This window comes from Alnus glutinosa, chromosome 2, assembly GCF_958979055.1.
Source record: "Alnus glutinosa chromosome 2, dhAlnGlut1.1, whole genome shotgun sequence".
Taxonomy (NCBI): domain Eukaryota; kingdom Viridiplantae; phylum Streptophyta; class Magnoliopsida; order Fagales; family Betulaceae; genus Alnus; species Alnus glutinosa.
Genome location: NC_084887.1, coordinates 37,508,812 through 37,524,117, shown reverse-complemented (window position 1 = coordinate 37,524,117; position 15,306 = coordinate 37,508,812). Strand labels below are relative to the sequence as shown.

Here is a 15,306-nt window from a genome sequence, read left to right as displayed (position 1 = left end):
TTGAGAGGGTTATGTGTACTTTTTCCAAAAAAAAAAAAAAAAAAAATGTAACATTATATACACTATTAAATGCACTAATTTTAAATTGGAAAAGAGGATGCCCTTCATGCTCTATGGCTGTGCCCAGCGGCAAAAGATGTATGGGGGAGCTCTTTTTCTTGTTTTCAAAAGTTTAATTTTGCTGGTCCGAATTTTCGTGGATTATTTGCCTATTGTATGGAGCGGTGCACAAAGGAGGAACTTGAGTTAATGGCTGTAACTGCAAGACGGATCTGGCTTCGCAGAAATGCTTGGGTTTTTGAGCAGCGTTTTGATCATCCCAATGCAGTTTTCATCGAAGCTAAAAAGTCTTTGGGGGAATTTAAATGATGTAACGTGCAAGATCAAGAAACAATGATGACAGCAGGAAGGAATGAGGCGCTTAACAGTCGACAACCAAGTTGGATTCCCCCTCTGGATGGGGTGATCAAGGTGAATTGGGATGCCTCTATGAATATGGCCAAGAATTGGGTAGGGCTGGGGATTATAGCTCGAGACATCAAAGGTTTATGTATGGGAGCACGAAGTATAATGCTACAGGCAAAGACTGACCCAAGAACGGCTGAAACAATGGCAACACTAGAGGCTATTCAATTTAGCAAAGAAGCGGGTTTTTGGAATGTTATTTTTGAAGGAGACGCAGCTCAAGTGGTCAAAGAAATAAAGTCGGATACGCAGTAATTTTCTAAAATAGGCCATTTTCTTGAGAGTATTCACTAGGAGATGCAACATTTTCGTTCTATAAGTTTTCAATATATACCACGTGATTGCAATATGGCGGCCCATACTCTAGCTAAGGAGGCTTCTTGCAATAATATAGATTTATATTGGTCGGAAGACACTCATTTGAGTGTTAGTAACATTGTTTTTAGGGAACAACCATGCCCCTAAGATCCTCTCGTTAGGATAAATATTGATGTATTGTTTTTAGGAAGTGAAATAATGGAATCTTTTCAGTTCAAAAAAAAAAAAAACTACTCAATTGTCAATGTGCCCTTTAAAGTTCAAACTAATAATTATGTTAATATCTCCTCCTAAATTACCAAATAATATCAATGTGCCCTACAAATTACAATGACAAAAATACCCTTCATAAAATTGTAAAAATTATATATATATAAAAAAAAAATCAAAAACCAAATTTTTTCCTTTTTGTTTTTTTTTAAAAAAAGTTTTTGTAAATATAATTTTCAGTTTAGGCCACCCCTTGGATTTTCATTTTTCTACTTTTTTTTTTTTTTCTTCTAATTTATGATGATATATTTGTCTTATTGAAACTTTTTTAAAGTCATTTTTATCTTTTCGTTGGCTTTTGGGTGGACATTGAGATTTTTTTAAAAGTTTAGGAGAACATTGACACAATTGGTAATTTGGAAAACACATTAACAATGTAATGGTAGTTTGAGGGATATGTGTAGTTTTTCCTTTTAAATTTGAACCATAAAATAGGTATTATCTAGGTTCCAAGGAGTGATTTATCAAAATAAAATTATTATGTAATTGAGCCTCACGTGGAAAGATATAATTGGTCACTGGACCACAAAGAGGCAAAAGGCGTCGAGAAAATATCTTGCTCTTGATTCCTTGAAGAGCGCCCCTTTTGTCCGGTCTGGGCAAAAAATCATTGTTTTCTGCTACTAATAAGATATTGACACATCAGCCTATAATAAAAAAAACTATTGTTTGTAAAACACTGAATCTAATCATTTTTTAACTTTTTTAGTATGAAAAAAAAAAAAACAAAAAAAACTCCCAACTCCCAACCACCGCCCACCCAGACACGGCCGCCTCCGCCGCCGCTATTGCTCCACGCCGGAAACCGCCGCGCGGCCACTGCCGGGGACCCTGGGGGTGGCCACGTGGCCCGGTGGCAACCACCCCCAATTCCGGCGTGGGGCTGTGGCGGCTGCCAGCGGCTGGGATGATTTTTTGTTTTAAGACTAAAATAGTGAAAGGGAGGGTTTTGATCCAGTGTTCTGCTAGGTTTTATTAATATTTTCTTATTTAATGATGACGTGTCAATCTCTCATTGGAGGGCAAAAGCCAAGTTTTTGCCACTGCCTGATTGAAGTTATTCCCTTCCTTGAATCATGAATGGAAATATCTACGAAGAGCTTCATTCTTCCTAAAATGGCTGAAGATAGCTTCCGAGTACTCAACCGTTTGGCTACAGAGAGAACCTCAAAAGATCATCAAAGATGTATGTCGGTCTTTGTTGTCCCAGTTGAACAAAATTCAGCGCCAATAGCTTCCCAAGTTCATGGCCATTTGGATACAAAGAAGCCCCAGTCAAGGTGACAAAGCCTGGAATTTTGTCCAAAATTTGATTTTAGATTGTACATGAATTTTGTATGTGAAGTCACTAACACTCCTGTTCTGTTCAATGGCTTTCAAAGGTGGAGGCAGAGATGCAGTACTGTGATCAGATGTCACCATAACAAGAGGGCAGCGGGGAGAGCAAGAACAGAGAAGAAGAATTACTATGAGTTGCTTGGCGTTTCTGTTGATTCAAACTCCCAGGAAATCAAAAAAGCTTACAGGAAGTTGCAAAAGAAGTATCACCCAGATATTGCAGGCCAAAAGGTCATTTCTTTTCAATTGTTTTCCTGATTCTCCTGGGTAGGCGGATAGAACCACAGTCTAGTAACGTTAGAAAATATATTTTTATCTCAAAATATTTATGTGTGACACTCCCAATCATATGTTAGATCGATCTTTACTAAAAACAATTCAAGGGTGAGGTAGGACTACCGCATCAGCATTATGAAATAGTCATATGATAAAAATGTGATATATAACGTTGTGGGAGAAATAGAATTATAATTTCATTTTTTAAAGCCCTATTTAAATTCAAAAGGAAAACACTTAAGAGTAGTACAACTTTTATTATAATCTTGGGAAAACTTCAATTTACCCCCATGAAATTGTCATCGATTTGCAATTCTAACACCAATGTTTCAATTTTCTTAATTGCACCCTATTAAGTTTCAAAAAATTTCAATTTAGGGAATCCGTCAATTTTTGCCGTCTGAAGTGACGGAATGGAGACCACGTGCACGGCACATGACTTTTTTGGTTCAGAACTTACAAAAAAATGCCCTCATTTAAAACGGCATCGTTTCTTTAAAACACCCAAAAAAAATAATAAAAAATAATAAAAAAAAAAAATCAACGTCTTCGTCTTCTTCGTGGAAGATAAAGAACTAAAAAACATAAGCAAAAACTGTGTGGCTGGCGGTGCAACATCATTTCTTCAGCAAAAATATATATAGGGCGTTTGTGACTTCTTGAATTCCTCTAGGATATATTGTATATATACAGTACACGTAAAAAGCATGTCCCCGCCTACTTCCTCAACGAGCTCAGCTCGGCTTACGGCAACATTGACCAGAAGCTCACCGCCTACTTCCTCCGGGCCTTGTTCAGCTGCATGACAGACTCTGGGGAGCGCTGTTACCGTAGCCTTGCTTCCGCGTCGGATAAAACCTGCTCCTTCAAATCAACAAGAAAAACGATGTTGAAGTTCCAAGAGGTCAGCCCATGGACTACGTTTGGACACGTAGCTTGTAATGGTGCAATCATGGAAGCATTTGAAGGCGAGCCAAAGCTACATATAGTTGATTTCAGCAACACGTATTGTACACGTACAATGGCCGACTATGCTGGAAGCCCTATCCACTCGCACTGACGAAACCCCGCACCTCCAGCTGACGACGGTGATGGCCAGCAAATCTAGCGGCAACAAAGGCGTGGCAGCGGTCCAACATCAAAGCCTGGTACACGTCTACCCTTACAACCCTCAGTTCTACAAACATTGCCCAAACACAAGACAACCATCATGATCACTAGCTGCTCCACGTGTACAACACAGTCTTTCACGGCTTCTCAGTAAGACTCTCCCATCAACAAGCTTCAGTTCGCAGCTTTCAAGCTCTTAAACCGGATCTCCAACTGGTTCTCCTCCTACTGCTACTTTGACATCACCGAGATCGATGGCGTCAACACCAACAAGCTCTACAACGCTATCCAGCTCTATCTCAACTCCTCCGTCTCCATCACTGGCAGCCGCCTCAGCCTCACCCGCGCGCTCAACTCCAGTGCCATCACCTTCGGCCTCTCCAACAATGACTGCATCGTCGACACCTACAACAGCGTTACCGTCATCTAGGAACCTTCGAGTGTCCGGAAATGCCCTCATGTCACCGAGGTTGGTGCAGAAGGCAGCCTCGAACGCCAGCCTGGCTATTGATGCCCAGTTGATCAAAAAAAAGTTGGCAAAGACGGAGAGCGAAGTGAAGCAAGATCAAGGTGGTGTGGTTCATCATGGCTAGGAGACGGGATTCTGGGAATACGCTCAGCGTGAAGAAAGGTAGAAGACGAGGGCATTTGCGTCTTTTTATATGGTTGATGGTTGGTGTTTCAATGTAGACGAGGGCATTTTCGTCTTTTTTGGGACAAAAAACGCACCTGCACGACACGTGAGGAGAATTTCGTTAAGTTAGACGGTTGATTTGGACGGATTCCCTAAATTGAAAATTTCTAAAACTTAATGGAGTGCAATTAACAAAATTGAAACATTGGTGTTAGAATTGCAAATCGGTGACAACTTTATGGAGGTAAATTGAAGTTTTCCTTATAATCTTATTATAAATTGATATGACAATTCATCGGTGAAATGCTTTAGAGTTGTGGTTAAGAGGTCAATTACAAACTAATTAAATTGAGAAATTAATTTTTTAGCTTAATTAATTTGTTGGGTCAGTTTGTAACTAAACTTTTTAGTAAAAGCTGCAATAAGGCTATCAGCACTCAATTGAAAATACTGTAGCTTACTGCTAACTTTATTGAGGGTGTTCAATATTTATTTAGGGATATGAGTATGCTCTAATGCTTAATGAGGCCAATAAGGTGCTGATGAGAGATGATCAGAGGAGGGAGTATGATGCTTCCATTTGTCAAATGTGAGTACCAAATGGGACAATCTACTCTAGCTCAGGCTATAGCTCATGAAAAGGGCCCTTGAGACCCCAAGCTCTATTTGTGGATGAAAATGCATGCACAGGTCATTTCCCTACGCAAAACTATACTCTTTTTGTCTATCAGCATTTTCCAATCGTGGATTTTGTTCTCTTTCTTCTCTTCACCACAGAATATCTTCATAGTCATTTAACACACACACACACACACATATATATATATATATAGCATGGCGTTTCCCTACCCAGTGCAATTGGACTGTTGACAGGGTGCAGAGAATGTGTACGCCATGCAAGTAACACTTTCGAAATGGACTAAGCTCTCGGGTGTGCAAGAGTCAAAGTGCGATATGGAGATGATAACCAAAAATTCGAGGTAAACCGTCTATCACATATCATGGTCCTAAGTATTGAAAGAGTAATGCTAATTATTACGCCTCTATTTTCATTGGATTGATATTACAAGATTCATTAGCCCTTGATTTAATTTTACTTTTTTATTATTTTATTTTTTTAAACAATGGCTTGTCTAAGATCTAAAAGCTGATGGACACTACTACATCAACCTAGTGGGATGACGGTTTAGTATTATAATATGTAGCATTATTCGTACCGAAATAAGAGTAATACTAAAAATTACACTTTTATCATACTACTATCTCATCTCGCTAACGTGATAATGTCAATCAACCATGATAAATGTTATATACCACACTTTTATCTCACTTTGCTAATGTGACACTGTCAGTGAAATAAAAGTGTGATCTATAACATTATTTATCAACCCTAGAAAAAACCCCTATTAAGAAAAAAAAAAAAAAAAAGTTGATTGGCACTATCACGTCGGCAAGGTAAAATAGTAGTGAAATAAAAATGTAGTTTATAACATTCCTCTAAAAAGGTCCCACCCATCACTTTGTGTATAACAACCCTGAAATGAAACTTACAGGTATCAGTTGATTCATGCCCTGTGAATTGCATCCATTGGGTGGATAGAGAAGATTTGACAGTACTGGAGTTCATGATTCAGCCTCAACCGAAAGAAGGGTATGGCGTATTTGGAGGAGGTTAGGAAAGACCTGCAAATGTATTCATGGCAGCTAAGTCCTTCACCAAGCAGCTGAATCAGCAGGCTGGCACTCAAAGAAATGGTTGTAACTTTCACCTCATTACGATCTAACAAGATGAGCTATAACTAATGGCAACAATAAAGAGTATAAATTGTTTGTTTGTTATATGCTCTGCATTTTTACTCTGTTCTCAAGTAATTAAGGGATAATTGCAGTACGGGCAACTACTGAAGAAGAAACCCCTGCTCAAGCTGAGGCCCGAGCTAACGCTAGCATGAAAATAAAGATGGAGAGGTTTTCAAGACTTTGGAAATGGATGGGAGAAATTTTTGGATCAAACATGTTGAGCAGAGTGTAAATTACGCAAAGATAGGCAAATGTGATTTGATCATATAATCTACAGAGAAAGCTGCCTAGAGAAGTCAATTATAGATAATTCTTTAAATTACGAATTTAGACAATTATAATATTAAATGTACAGATCCTGTTTCGGGTCAGATGCACCATTAGAAAAGAGGAAGAAGTGCACTGGTCACAACTTAAGTATAATGAAAATAGAACCATGATACAATAAGGAAGCAAATAGATTATTTAATGTTATAGCTATTGCATACAACATGACTAGTCAGAAAATTTGCAGAGGCACCCCAACACCATTAGAGCAGCATCTTTATCTTTATCCTGTTAGCCTCACAGGAGCATTGCCAACTCAAATGATGCAAAACACTTTCAGATTGATAAAGAGTGGATGCAGACATGTCATGGTTCTCACTTTTGATGATATCCAACAGCATGACAGCAACATCCCTGCATACAAGACTTGACAAAAGGTTCCATTTCAACTGATTTCTTCCAAATAATTGCACATCCTCTTAAATCATAGCCAGAACACAATTGCATGATTCTTTGTATGTCCAATTACCAGATGAATGCTGAAATGGCTCCCCACTGTAAGAGAGCCCTCATATGATTTTGTTCTGCAATTTCTAAATTTAATAGAGCCTGCATTTGCTTGTACCAGCGCAAACTGCACACTCTTCTGCATCTCCTGCTACATGGCTTAAACAGTGTTGAATCCTATCATTCAAAACATCCTGCAATAAGAAAAAAATCTAAATTTAGAATGACTACCAGCTGTGTCGATCTAAACATAATATAACTAGCAATGACTGTCAAAGAAGTTATGTTATGGAATTTATAAAAATAATCAGGAGATTTTGCAAAATATACTAATATGTGAATGATCTAAAAAAATCAATACAAAGCACATAGCCCAATCATAAAGCTGAGACAGTTTGAACTTTTGGTAAAGCTTAAGAGATTTTTTTCCGAAGTTGGCCGGACAGAACAAGAAGAAATTTTATACCACAAGTAGATCAAGCAGACCAAGAGGTGCAGTTACGATATATGACACATTAGGGTGTGCTTTTGCAGCTTCAGCAGCCAAGGAAGGAATATCCTGTAAAATAACAAAAAGTGTGAGCAATCGACTAGGTTTTCTTAATCGATCTTGGATATATATATATATATATAAATTATAGTAATCAATTCTCTTTAGATTCATAATCAACTTCTCAAAGGAAAGCAAACTTAGCTACCTTGTGCCAATGTCGTCCAGGTAAGAGAAAAAATGGGCTTACAATCACACGATTTGCGCCTTGTTCAACACTAGAACCAAATGCATCTCTATAGATGGTTCTGCCAACTCCTACTCATATTAAAGATATTGGAATAAATGAGAAACTGGCTTTGAAGACATAAAGAAACATGCAAAGCAAGAAAGCATTCTATTCAACATAGAAGTCAAGAGTACCGAGTAGTATTGCTACATGCACTAAAACCTAATAAAAATGATGAGAGCAGTTCTTATCAACCAGCTTTGTGACAATAATTAGGGCTAGCAATTCACGTTGGCGTATCGGGTCAACTCACAGGTCAACTTGATATGAGTCAATCCGAACCTGACGCATTTAATTAAAAGGGTCAAACCCCTCAACTCGAAACTACCCATTTAAATTAGTGGGTGACAAAACACAACTTGCTAACCTGTTTCGACATGTATATGAATTTAAATGCAAAATAATAATAATAATAATAATAATAATAATAATAATAATAATATAATCTTTATGAATTTATGAATTTTATATAAAAAATTAATTTATATGAATTTTAACCTTTTAGGGTTGTTTTTTAATTGTAAAAATATGTATATAATTTAATTTATTTGGGTCACCTATGGGTTAAGCAAGTTGACTTGGGATTGGCCCATCTATTAAACGGGTTAACCCGAGTCGACCTGAACTTGATTATACAAAACCGAACCCGCCAATAGGGGAATAATATGAAAAATTATTATAGTTATAAATAAAATAAAATAAAATAAAATACTGAAATATTCACTTAGATTCCATTTATATTGCTAACCTACACATATTTGTATGTCTAGCTCACAAAGACCAGAAGGCAGTCAATGAGAATGCTAGCAAACCCAAATTATACTCATAACAAATGAACTTCAGCACCGAAGCACAGCTGAAACTGAAAATGGTTCTGTTTTCCTTAACCTTCAGCAAGTAGAACCAAGGACAGGAATAAGATCAACCTTTTCACAGGTTATTCTACCTTGGGAAGAGACAGAGAGAGTCTAGAAATCTCCTACCAAGCTATGTTTGGAACACAAACTATCTAACATGTGGAGAAAAGTTCTGTAATTTTTTTCTTTAAAGTACAAGATGACTTCTTTTAAGCTGGCTGTTAATGCATTCTTCATGCAGTACTGAGCATTACTATAATATTAACAGCACACCCTTGCCAATTACACTAACAGCGAACAAGGGATACACACTTTTTTCTAATCTTGTGTTCAATAAGAAGAGATGGAGTCCTAAAGTAATAGACCAAAAAAAAAAAGAAGAAGAAGAAGAAGAAGACTAGTTGGTGCTGCAAAAAGATCATTTAATGTACTTCAGGCAACAAAAGCTCCTGAAGTGGCCGGATGCTGTGGCATTTAAGCAATCTGCGTAATGAGGATCCAAACAATCGACCTCATTGAAACAAATATAAAGCACAACATGAGCAACTTTCATAATCTCCATTTGGATTTAGCAGCACAAAACAAAATAATAGATAGTGACAAATTAGAAGATATATGAACTTTGAACTGGTATATTCAAGCAGAAGAAGACGGGTAATTTGTGTAAAGGATTAAGGTAAAACACACTAATGAAAAAAATAGACTATACTATGATAGTTGCTTTAGAATTGCAAGTGAGAAAAGCCAACGAAAGCATTTAAAGCCAAAAGAATCAAAACCTTTGAAAACTTAACCATGTAAAAACAACATAATAAATGGTTACACTTCCGTATGAGCATCACAAACAAAACAAAAGCTCCCTCTGCAACTACTCCGTTCAAATAAAGTAAGTTTGTATTTCTTTCAACAATAAAACAAGATTCAAAGTTTTTTTTCATTTCCTTTTAAAAAAAATTAATAGATAAATACCATATGACACTACAAAAAATGGAGTCTTTAACGTCTTTTTTATTCACTGCCTTTCGCAAAAACGCTGTTAATTGCATAGTATCACTACCTTTTGTAAAAATGACTCTTTCAACTAAGAGATAGAGTCATATTTTAGTTAAGTCGTTGAAATCAGGGTGTTTAGGTCATTTTTTCTACTACCCTTTATTAAAGTGAAGTAATATGTAGAGTTTAATTAGCAACTTTTTGATGAATTTTACGTTGCTTTATCATAAAGGTCTCCTAATTTTCTTATTTTTTATCCTTTAAAATATATGGCTACTCATTTAAGAGATAGCGTCACTTTGCAATAGGCGTTGGTTTGAAATTCATTTGAGTTACTTTTCGTCCTTTTACTTTCAACTAAATAAATTTTAATAAAAAATTGAAACTAAAGACGCTAGTTTAAAGCAAAAGACGCAAGTGGTTTTATTTTTTTGAATTCTGTAAAAACGGTTGTCATACACTCAACGCCAACTGTCCAACCATTAATCTTTAAAGATTAAATCCTAGCCATCTAATACCTTCAATCTTGACCATTCATTCCTCAAATAACCCTATATTTTTTCTTCTTCTTCTGCGCCGTTGTTGGATGAACTCCCAAGTCCAAGTCAGTAAAAAAAGTTAAAAACTCTCCACTCTTCCTCCTTTGCAGTTCCGACTTTGGCAACCTCACCCTCGCCTTCGCCCTCGCCGCCGATGTTCCCGGCGGTCAAGTTCTTCACTTTCTACCACAAGACCGGCCTCCTCTGCTACAATTAAGCTCGACTCCGCCTGCTTCGTTCGCACCACAAACCCCGTCTCTAAGCTCGATCTCCATGATGTCTCCAGCGCCGACGAGAGGAAACTCCTACTCGACCTCAATATCGTGAGATCTAGTCCAAAAGCTAGCGAAGATTGTCTCAGATGATGTCATCTACAGTTTATATGATTTTTGAATTCTGTAACAAAATCATTGTCAGATGAGTTTCATTGTTTGTAATTCCAAATTCATTGTAATTTTTTTTTTAAGTAATTTCAAATTCAATTGTAGATCATGTATATTTGGTTATAAATAGAATGTAGGACAGAGTCCTCAAGTGTGCCATTACAAACATATCTACAATATTTTATTTTATGGTTTGAGAGTGAGTTTCGATTTCATCAGTTTTTAATTTTGAATTTTCTGTTTGGCTTCTGAGAAATCTGAATTTTTTTTTTAATTATTATTCCAGATTAACGTCGTTTTACATGAAAAAAAAAGCCTAAAAACTTAAGGTCGATTATGTTGACGCGGCCTTTCTAAACGTAGCTAGAGTATAAAAACTCACGTCCCTGAAAAAAAGGTCACCAAATTATGCAAGACGTTTCTCAAACGACTTGAAGACAAAGAAAGACGTTTACATCTTTAGGACGTGAGTTTCTGATGTTTGGGGTTAAAAAGTCACAGAATTTTTTTCTAGACTAAAGGCTTACTACACTTTACAAGTGTCTTGTTTAAAAGGTCATACATTGCTTTAATGTCCTTTTTCTTTGGTTTGGGGACTTTTTTAAAAGGACGTAAATGCCTAAATTTTTTGTAGTGTGAGCAGGCTCTACAATTGGGTATCCGGTTTCCTCTCTAAACATGGCCACGAACTCATCTGAAAATTTATACAAGATAACATAACGAGCACATTACCAATAAAATAAGCTAAGCGCCTAAGCTCACATTCATTTTTTCTAATATGAACAATCTAAGCCAAGAATTAGACTTGTTATGAAAAATAAAACCTTGAAAAATCAAATACCAAAACCATTACTCTAATAGCCAAAAAATAAAACTCGTACAAAAAAGGAACCAAGTTTAGAGCTCACTTAGCATGAGATGATTCCTTGCGCCGCGAACCATGGTCGACGATGATCACGCCGTCTGTCTCACCAAACCCATGTGGATTTCGTCTAATCCCATCACTTCCATTGCTCAAACACAGCCTTCTCGACAAATATTTGCTTTTCGAGGAATCCCTCGGCAATTCTATGAACTTGGGACGCGTCCACGTAAGGTGGGTTCTAGAGCGAACCGCGTCAAGGCCAGCGAAAGTTCATAGCCCAAAACAAAGAGATTAGCAAGAAAGAAAAAAATAGGAATTGAATGTTAGCATATGAAACAAACAAAAATTATATAAGATCTTTTAGTACCTCGTAACGGTAAATTGAGTAGGGATGGACAAGGACTCCATTTAAGGAAGCTTGGAGCTACTTGCAGATTCTGTGCTTTATTGATCCCTCCTCTTTTGCCCGTGATTGCTTTGTGTTTTCGCGGGAATTTTGTCGAACATATGGTATGGCGCCAAACGGCTTTTCAACTTATCGCCTTCCAGCAACACGGGTCTCTTTGGTAAGAGTACGTACAAACGTGGTGCTCGGCGATTTGGGAGATTTCGAGGAATAGGAGTCACTGAAACGGCACCGTTAAGCTGCACAGGACAAATCCTTCTGGAAACGGCACCGTCTAATCAGCACTCACAATCACACAAGCGGTGAGAAGTGATAGAGAGCCCCTTCTATACGGTCATGGCAAAAAACTTTTGCCCACCAATAAGCACTCAACACACCAATTTAACACACCAAAGCACCATAGGGTGAAAACACCGGCCACCCCCGGCCAACTTTGGGTCAAAGAAGAGCCGATCCTTCCCGTCCAGGGACTACCCACCTCGTTTGGCTTTGTCGCATTGTCGTCTTCTCCTTCGAGTTTCGACGCCTCCACATCACATGACAAGCCCCGGTCCAGCCGTGGAGTTGCCGATCTCGGGTGTCCGACGCGGCCACGTGGGGCAGTGGCCGGAGGATTTTTTTTATTTTTATTTTTTCTAAAGATTAAAAGAGTGAAAGAAGGAGAGATAATCCGATATTTTGCCAACATTTACTTTTTTTGTGTTTTTTTTTACCACTTTGAGTATAACTTCTATTCGGTGGTGGCAAAAACCAAGACCTTTCTGCCCACCAATAAGAGGTTGACATATCAGCATGGAACAAAAAAAACACAAAAAAAGTAAATGGGTCGACTCTGACTCCGACTCCGTCGGCCGGCCCATTGGTGGCGATTCTGGTTGCGATGGCGGGTTGGGTTGGATAGGTGGTGATGGAGAATGGGGATAGGTTTTAGCGGGTTGGGTGTATGAATTTGGTGTGATTGAGTGTTTTCACCCTATGGTGCTTTGGTGTGCTAAACTGACGTGTTGAGTGCTTATTGGTGGGCAAAAAACTCTTGTTTTCTGCCATGACCGTATAGAAGGGGCTCTCACCCACTTTTATTAATGTTAAACAAAGTTTTCCTTATATTCTTTCAACTAGCCTATTAAATTGAGTATGTTTAAAATACATATAATTTTTTGCACATTGAGGAAGATGGTACCGGTGTACTTGTCAAAGATAGCTTGAGAGAGGTGTTGGCAACCTTATTAGCTCTCAAAATGTCTATCATAGACACTGTTGTTGCTGAAGCTTCGGTGGCTCTAAGGGTTGCAACTTTCTGCAGGGTGTTGGGTCTGCAAATGGTATAACTAGAAGGTGATATTGTCCAAGTAGTTCAAGCGTTGTGCAAATATGGTATGAATTAGAGTACGTATGGTACCCTCATTGATGATACTTGATATGCATTTAATTGTCTACAAAAGTGAAGGATTAGTTATGTACAACGCAATGGCAAAGAAGCTGCCCACCGACTTGTGAAATAAGCGTTCATTCTTAATGAGGACCATGTCATTCCGGAGGAAATCCTAACCATGTAAAGTAGGGTTGGCAATTGAGGAGTACCATGTAGATGAATGTTGAATAAAAGTAGTCTCTAGCATTTCACTTTTAAATAAGACAATAAATTAATCAAAATAGTAAGTGTTCATAGTTTCTTCATTTTCGTTGGGTGGTCTCATCTCTCATATAGATAATAATAATAACGTATGTAGTTCAAAGTCTAACTTCATTTGATCCATCATATCAAAATTCAAATGTATTATGTTCATTCAATTTTCGTCTTAAAATGTTTGTGTTTTCATACATATAGATTATGAGAAGTGACTTTTAATTTGATATTTTGAATTAATATTGTCTCTACTGCTAAGAGATCATAATATTCCATCTCAACTCGAGATTATATGTGTGACATGCGATGATGTATGGGTTGAGAAAGCCTTCTTCATTTCTTATTGTTTTCTTGAATTGTTATTGTTAAGGAAAATTCCTCCCCTACCTAAGGTAGGGCCAGATTTGTCTTCCAAGTAGGATTTCGGACACTGGAAAGAATTGGTCCCCGGACAATGATTTTGGTCGCAGGCAGCCTTCAACATTTATGAAACCAGTCAAATCAAGTCAGGGAAGATATGAGACGTCTACATGGAGCCCTGTGCTTGACAGGGGTATAAAAAGGGAGTATAGAAATTATAAGGGTGGATTTTTTCTCTGAACTCTCTCTCTCTCTCTCCTCTTCTTACAAACACTGGACTGACTTGATCGTCGGAGGAGGCTCCGCCGGCACCCCCGGCGGGTCTTTGTTGTTTGCAGGTCAAGGCATGGAGGAAGGGGCGTTTCTGATGATGCCACGTCACCGGCTCAAAAATATCTTCAACATTTGGCGCCGTCTGTGGGAACGACATGGTCGTTCATACAAAGACAGAAACTCAGAATGGTGACTGATGGTAAGAGACCTCCTTCGTTAAGAGAGGGCGAGAGGAGCAGATTTGGATCCACATGTGATAGATCTGAACCCAAGAGCGACAGATCTGCACTTATTAACGATGTTTCTGAAGGAGCTCACCCCAGTATGGCTTTCTGTTGACAGTCGTATCTGTGTTTGGACAAGATAAGTTCTCTGCTCTTCTTCCACGGTCTGAATTAGTTGCATCTCTGTATCTTCGCTTTAGAAAGTTTCAAATTCAAAATGATATTTTGATAATCCAGACAGAAGAAGGTAATTTCTTGGTAGTCGACCTCGGAAGGTAAAGGATGAGTGAGGATTCCCATAGTTGATTAGAAAGCTTATGGAAGGTGATTGGTGATTTCACACGTGTGAAAGGAATGGCTTTTAATATTTAATGTGTTTGTGAAAAACACTGGATTAAGAATTGGGCACGTTTCAGATTAAAAGAAGGTTGCAAGAAGTGTAAGCCTTTGCTTTATTGGTTGTCGTGTAAAATCATGACTACCCGACAATATTATTGATTTGGCTTGGAAACTAATGAGGGTAAAATGTCCGTAGTGTCCTTGTCTTTAAGGAGGTTGAACAAACTTTCTCTTTGGTATTGCTGGGGACAGGAGTCCGGGATCAGAGAGGGAATATACATTGAACAAACTTTCTCTTTTTTAATAAATTTATATTATTTTATTAAGATTGGACTTGTCAGCGACACGTGAGATGACGGCACGTGGCGCTGATGTGGCATTTGACGAAATCTGTTAAAAATTTTAACAGAATTTGACGTCAGGAATCAATTTGTAATTATTGCATACCACAAGGATCTCTCATGCACTTTTTAAACCATAGGGAGTGAAAAATAATTATGGCATACCGCAGGGACCAATGGTGCAATTATTCCTTTATTTATTTTCCCCATGTGCTTCTTTTTTATTACAAATAGTACCTAAAAAATGGAAAAAGACGGTGATGGACCTCCTTCCAAGTTTCCATCCAAAAACCAACGGTTGTCAATGTCAGCGCCAATAAACACCCTTAAAAACG

The 15,306-nt window shown here is 37.9% G+C and overlaps 2 protein-coding genes and 1 pseudogene across 3 annotated transcripts; 2 read left to right on the top strand and 1 right to left on the bottom strand.

Annotated features, from left to right (window-relative positions):
* Positions 1 to 393: 393 nt before the first annotated feature.
* Positions 394 to 720, top strand: LOC133860602 (uncharacterized). Its single transcript, XM_062296179.1, has one exon. It carries the CDS (start codon positions 394 to 396, stop codon positions 718 to 720), a length of 327 nt encoding a protein of 108 aa, XP_062152163.1.
* Positions 721 to 2,133: 1,413 nt separating this feature from the next.
* LOC133860601 (chaperone protein dnaJ C76, chloroplastic-like) lies at positions 2,134 to 6,655 on the top strand (annotated as a pseudogene).
* LOC133861353 (sirohydrochlorin ferrochelatase, chloroplastic-like) lies at positions 6,571 to 14,484 on the bottom strand. Of its 2 annotated transcripts, XM_062297120.1 has the most exons (6): positions 12,988 to 14,484; positions 11,769 to 12,065; positions 11,445 to 11,639; positions 7,684 to 7,793; positions 7,452 to 7,544; positions 6,571 to 7,179 (listed from the first exon to the last, which is right to left on the bottom strand). In XM_062297120.1, exons 3-6 carry the CDS (start codon positions 11,476 to 11,478, stop codon positions 7,078 to 7,080), a joined length of 339 nt encoding a protein of 112 aa, XP_062153104.1. In that variant the 5' UTR covers positions 11,479 to 11,639; positions 11,769 to 12,065; positions 12,988 to 14,484; the 3' UTR covers positions 6,571 to 7,077. The 2 variants fall into 2 exon arrangements, with proteins under 2 accessions (XP_062153104.1, XP_062153102.1); XM_062297118.1 differs by lacking the exon at positions 12,988 to 14,484 and having other exon boundaries at positions 11,769 to 12,973.
* Positions 14,485 to 15,306: the final 822 nt, after the last annotated feature.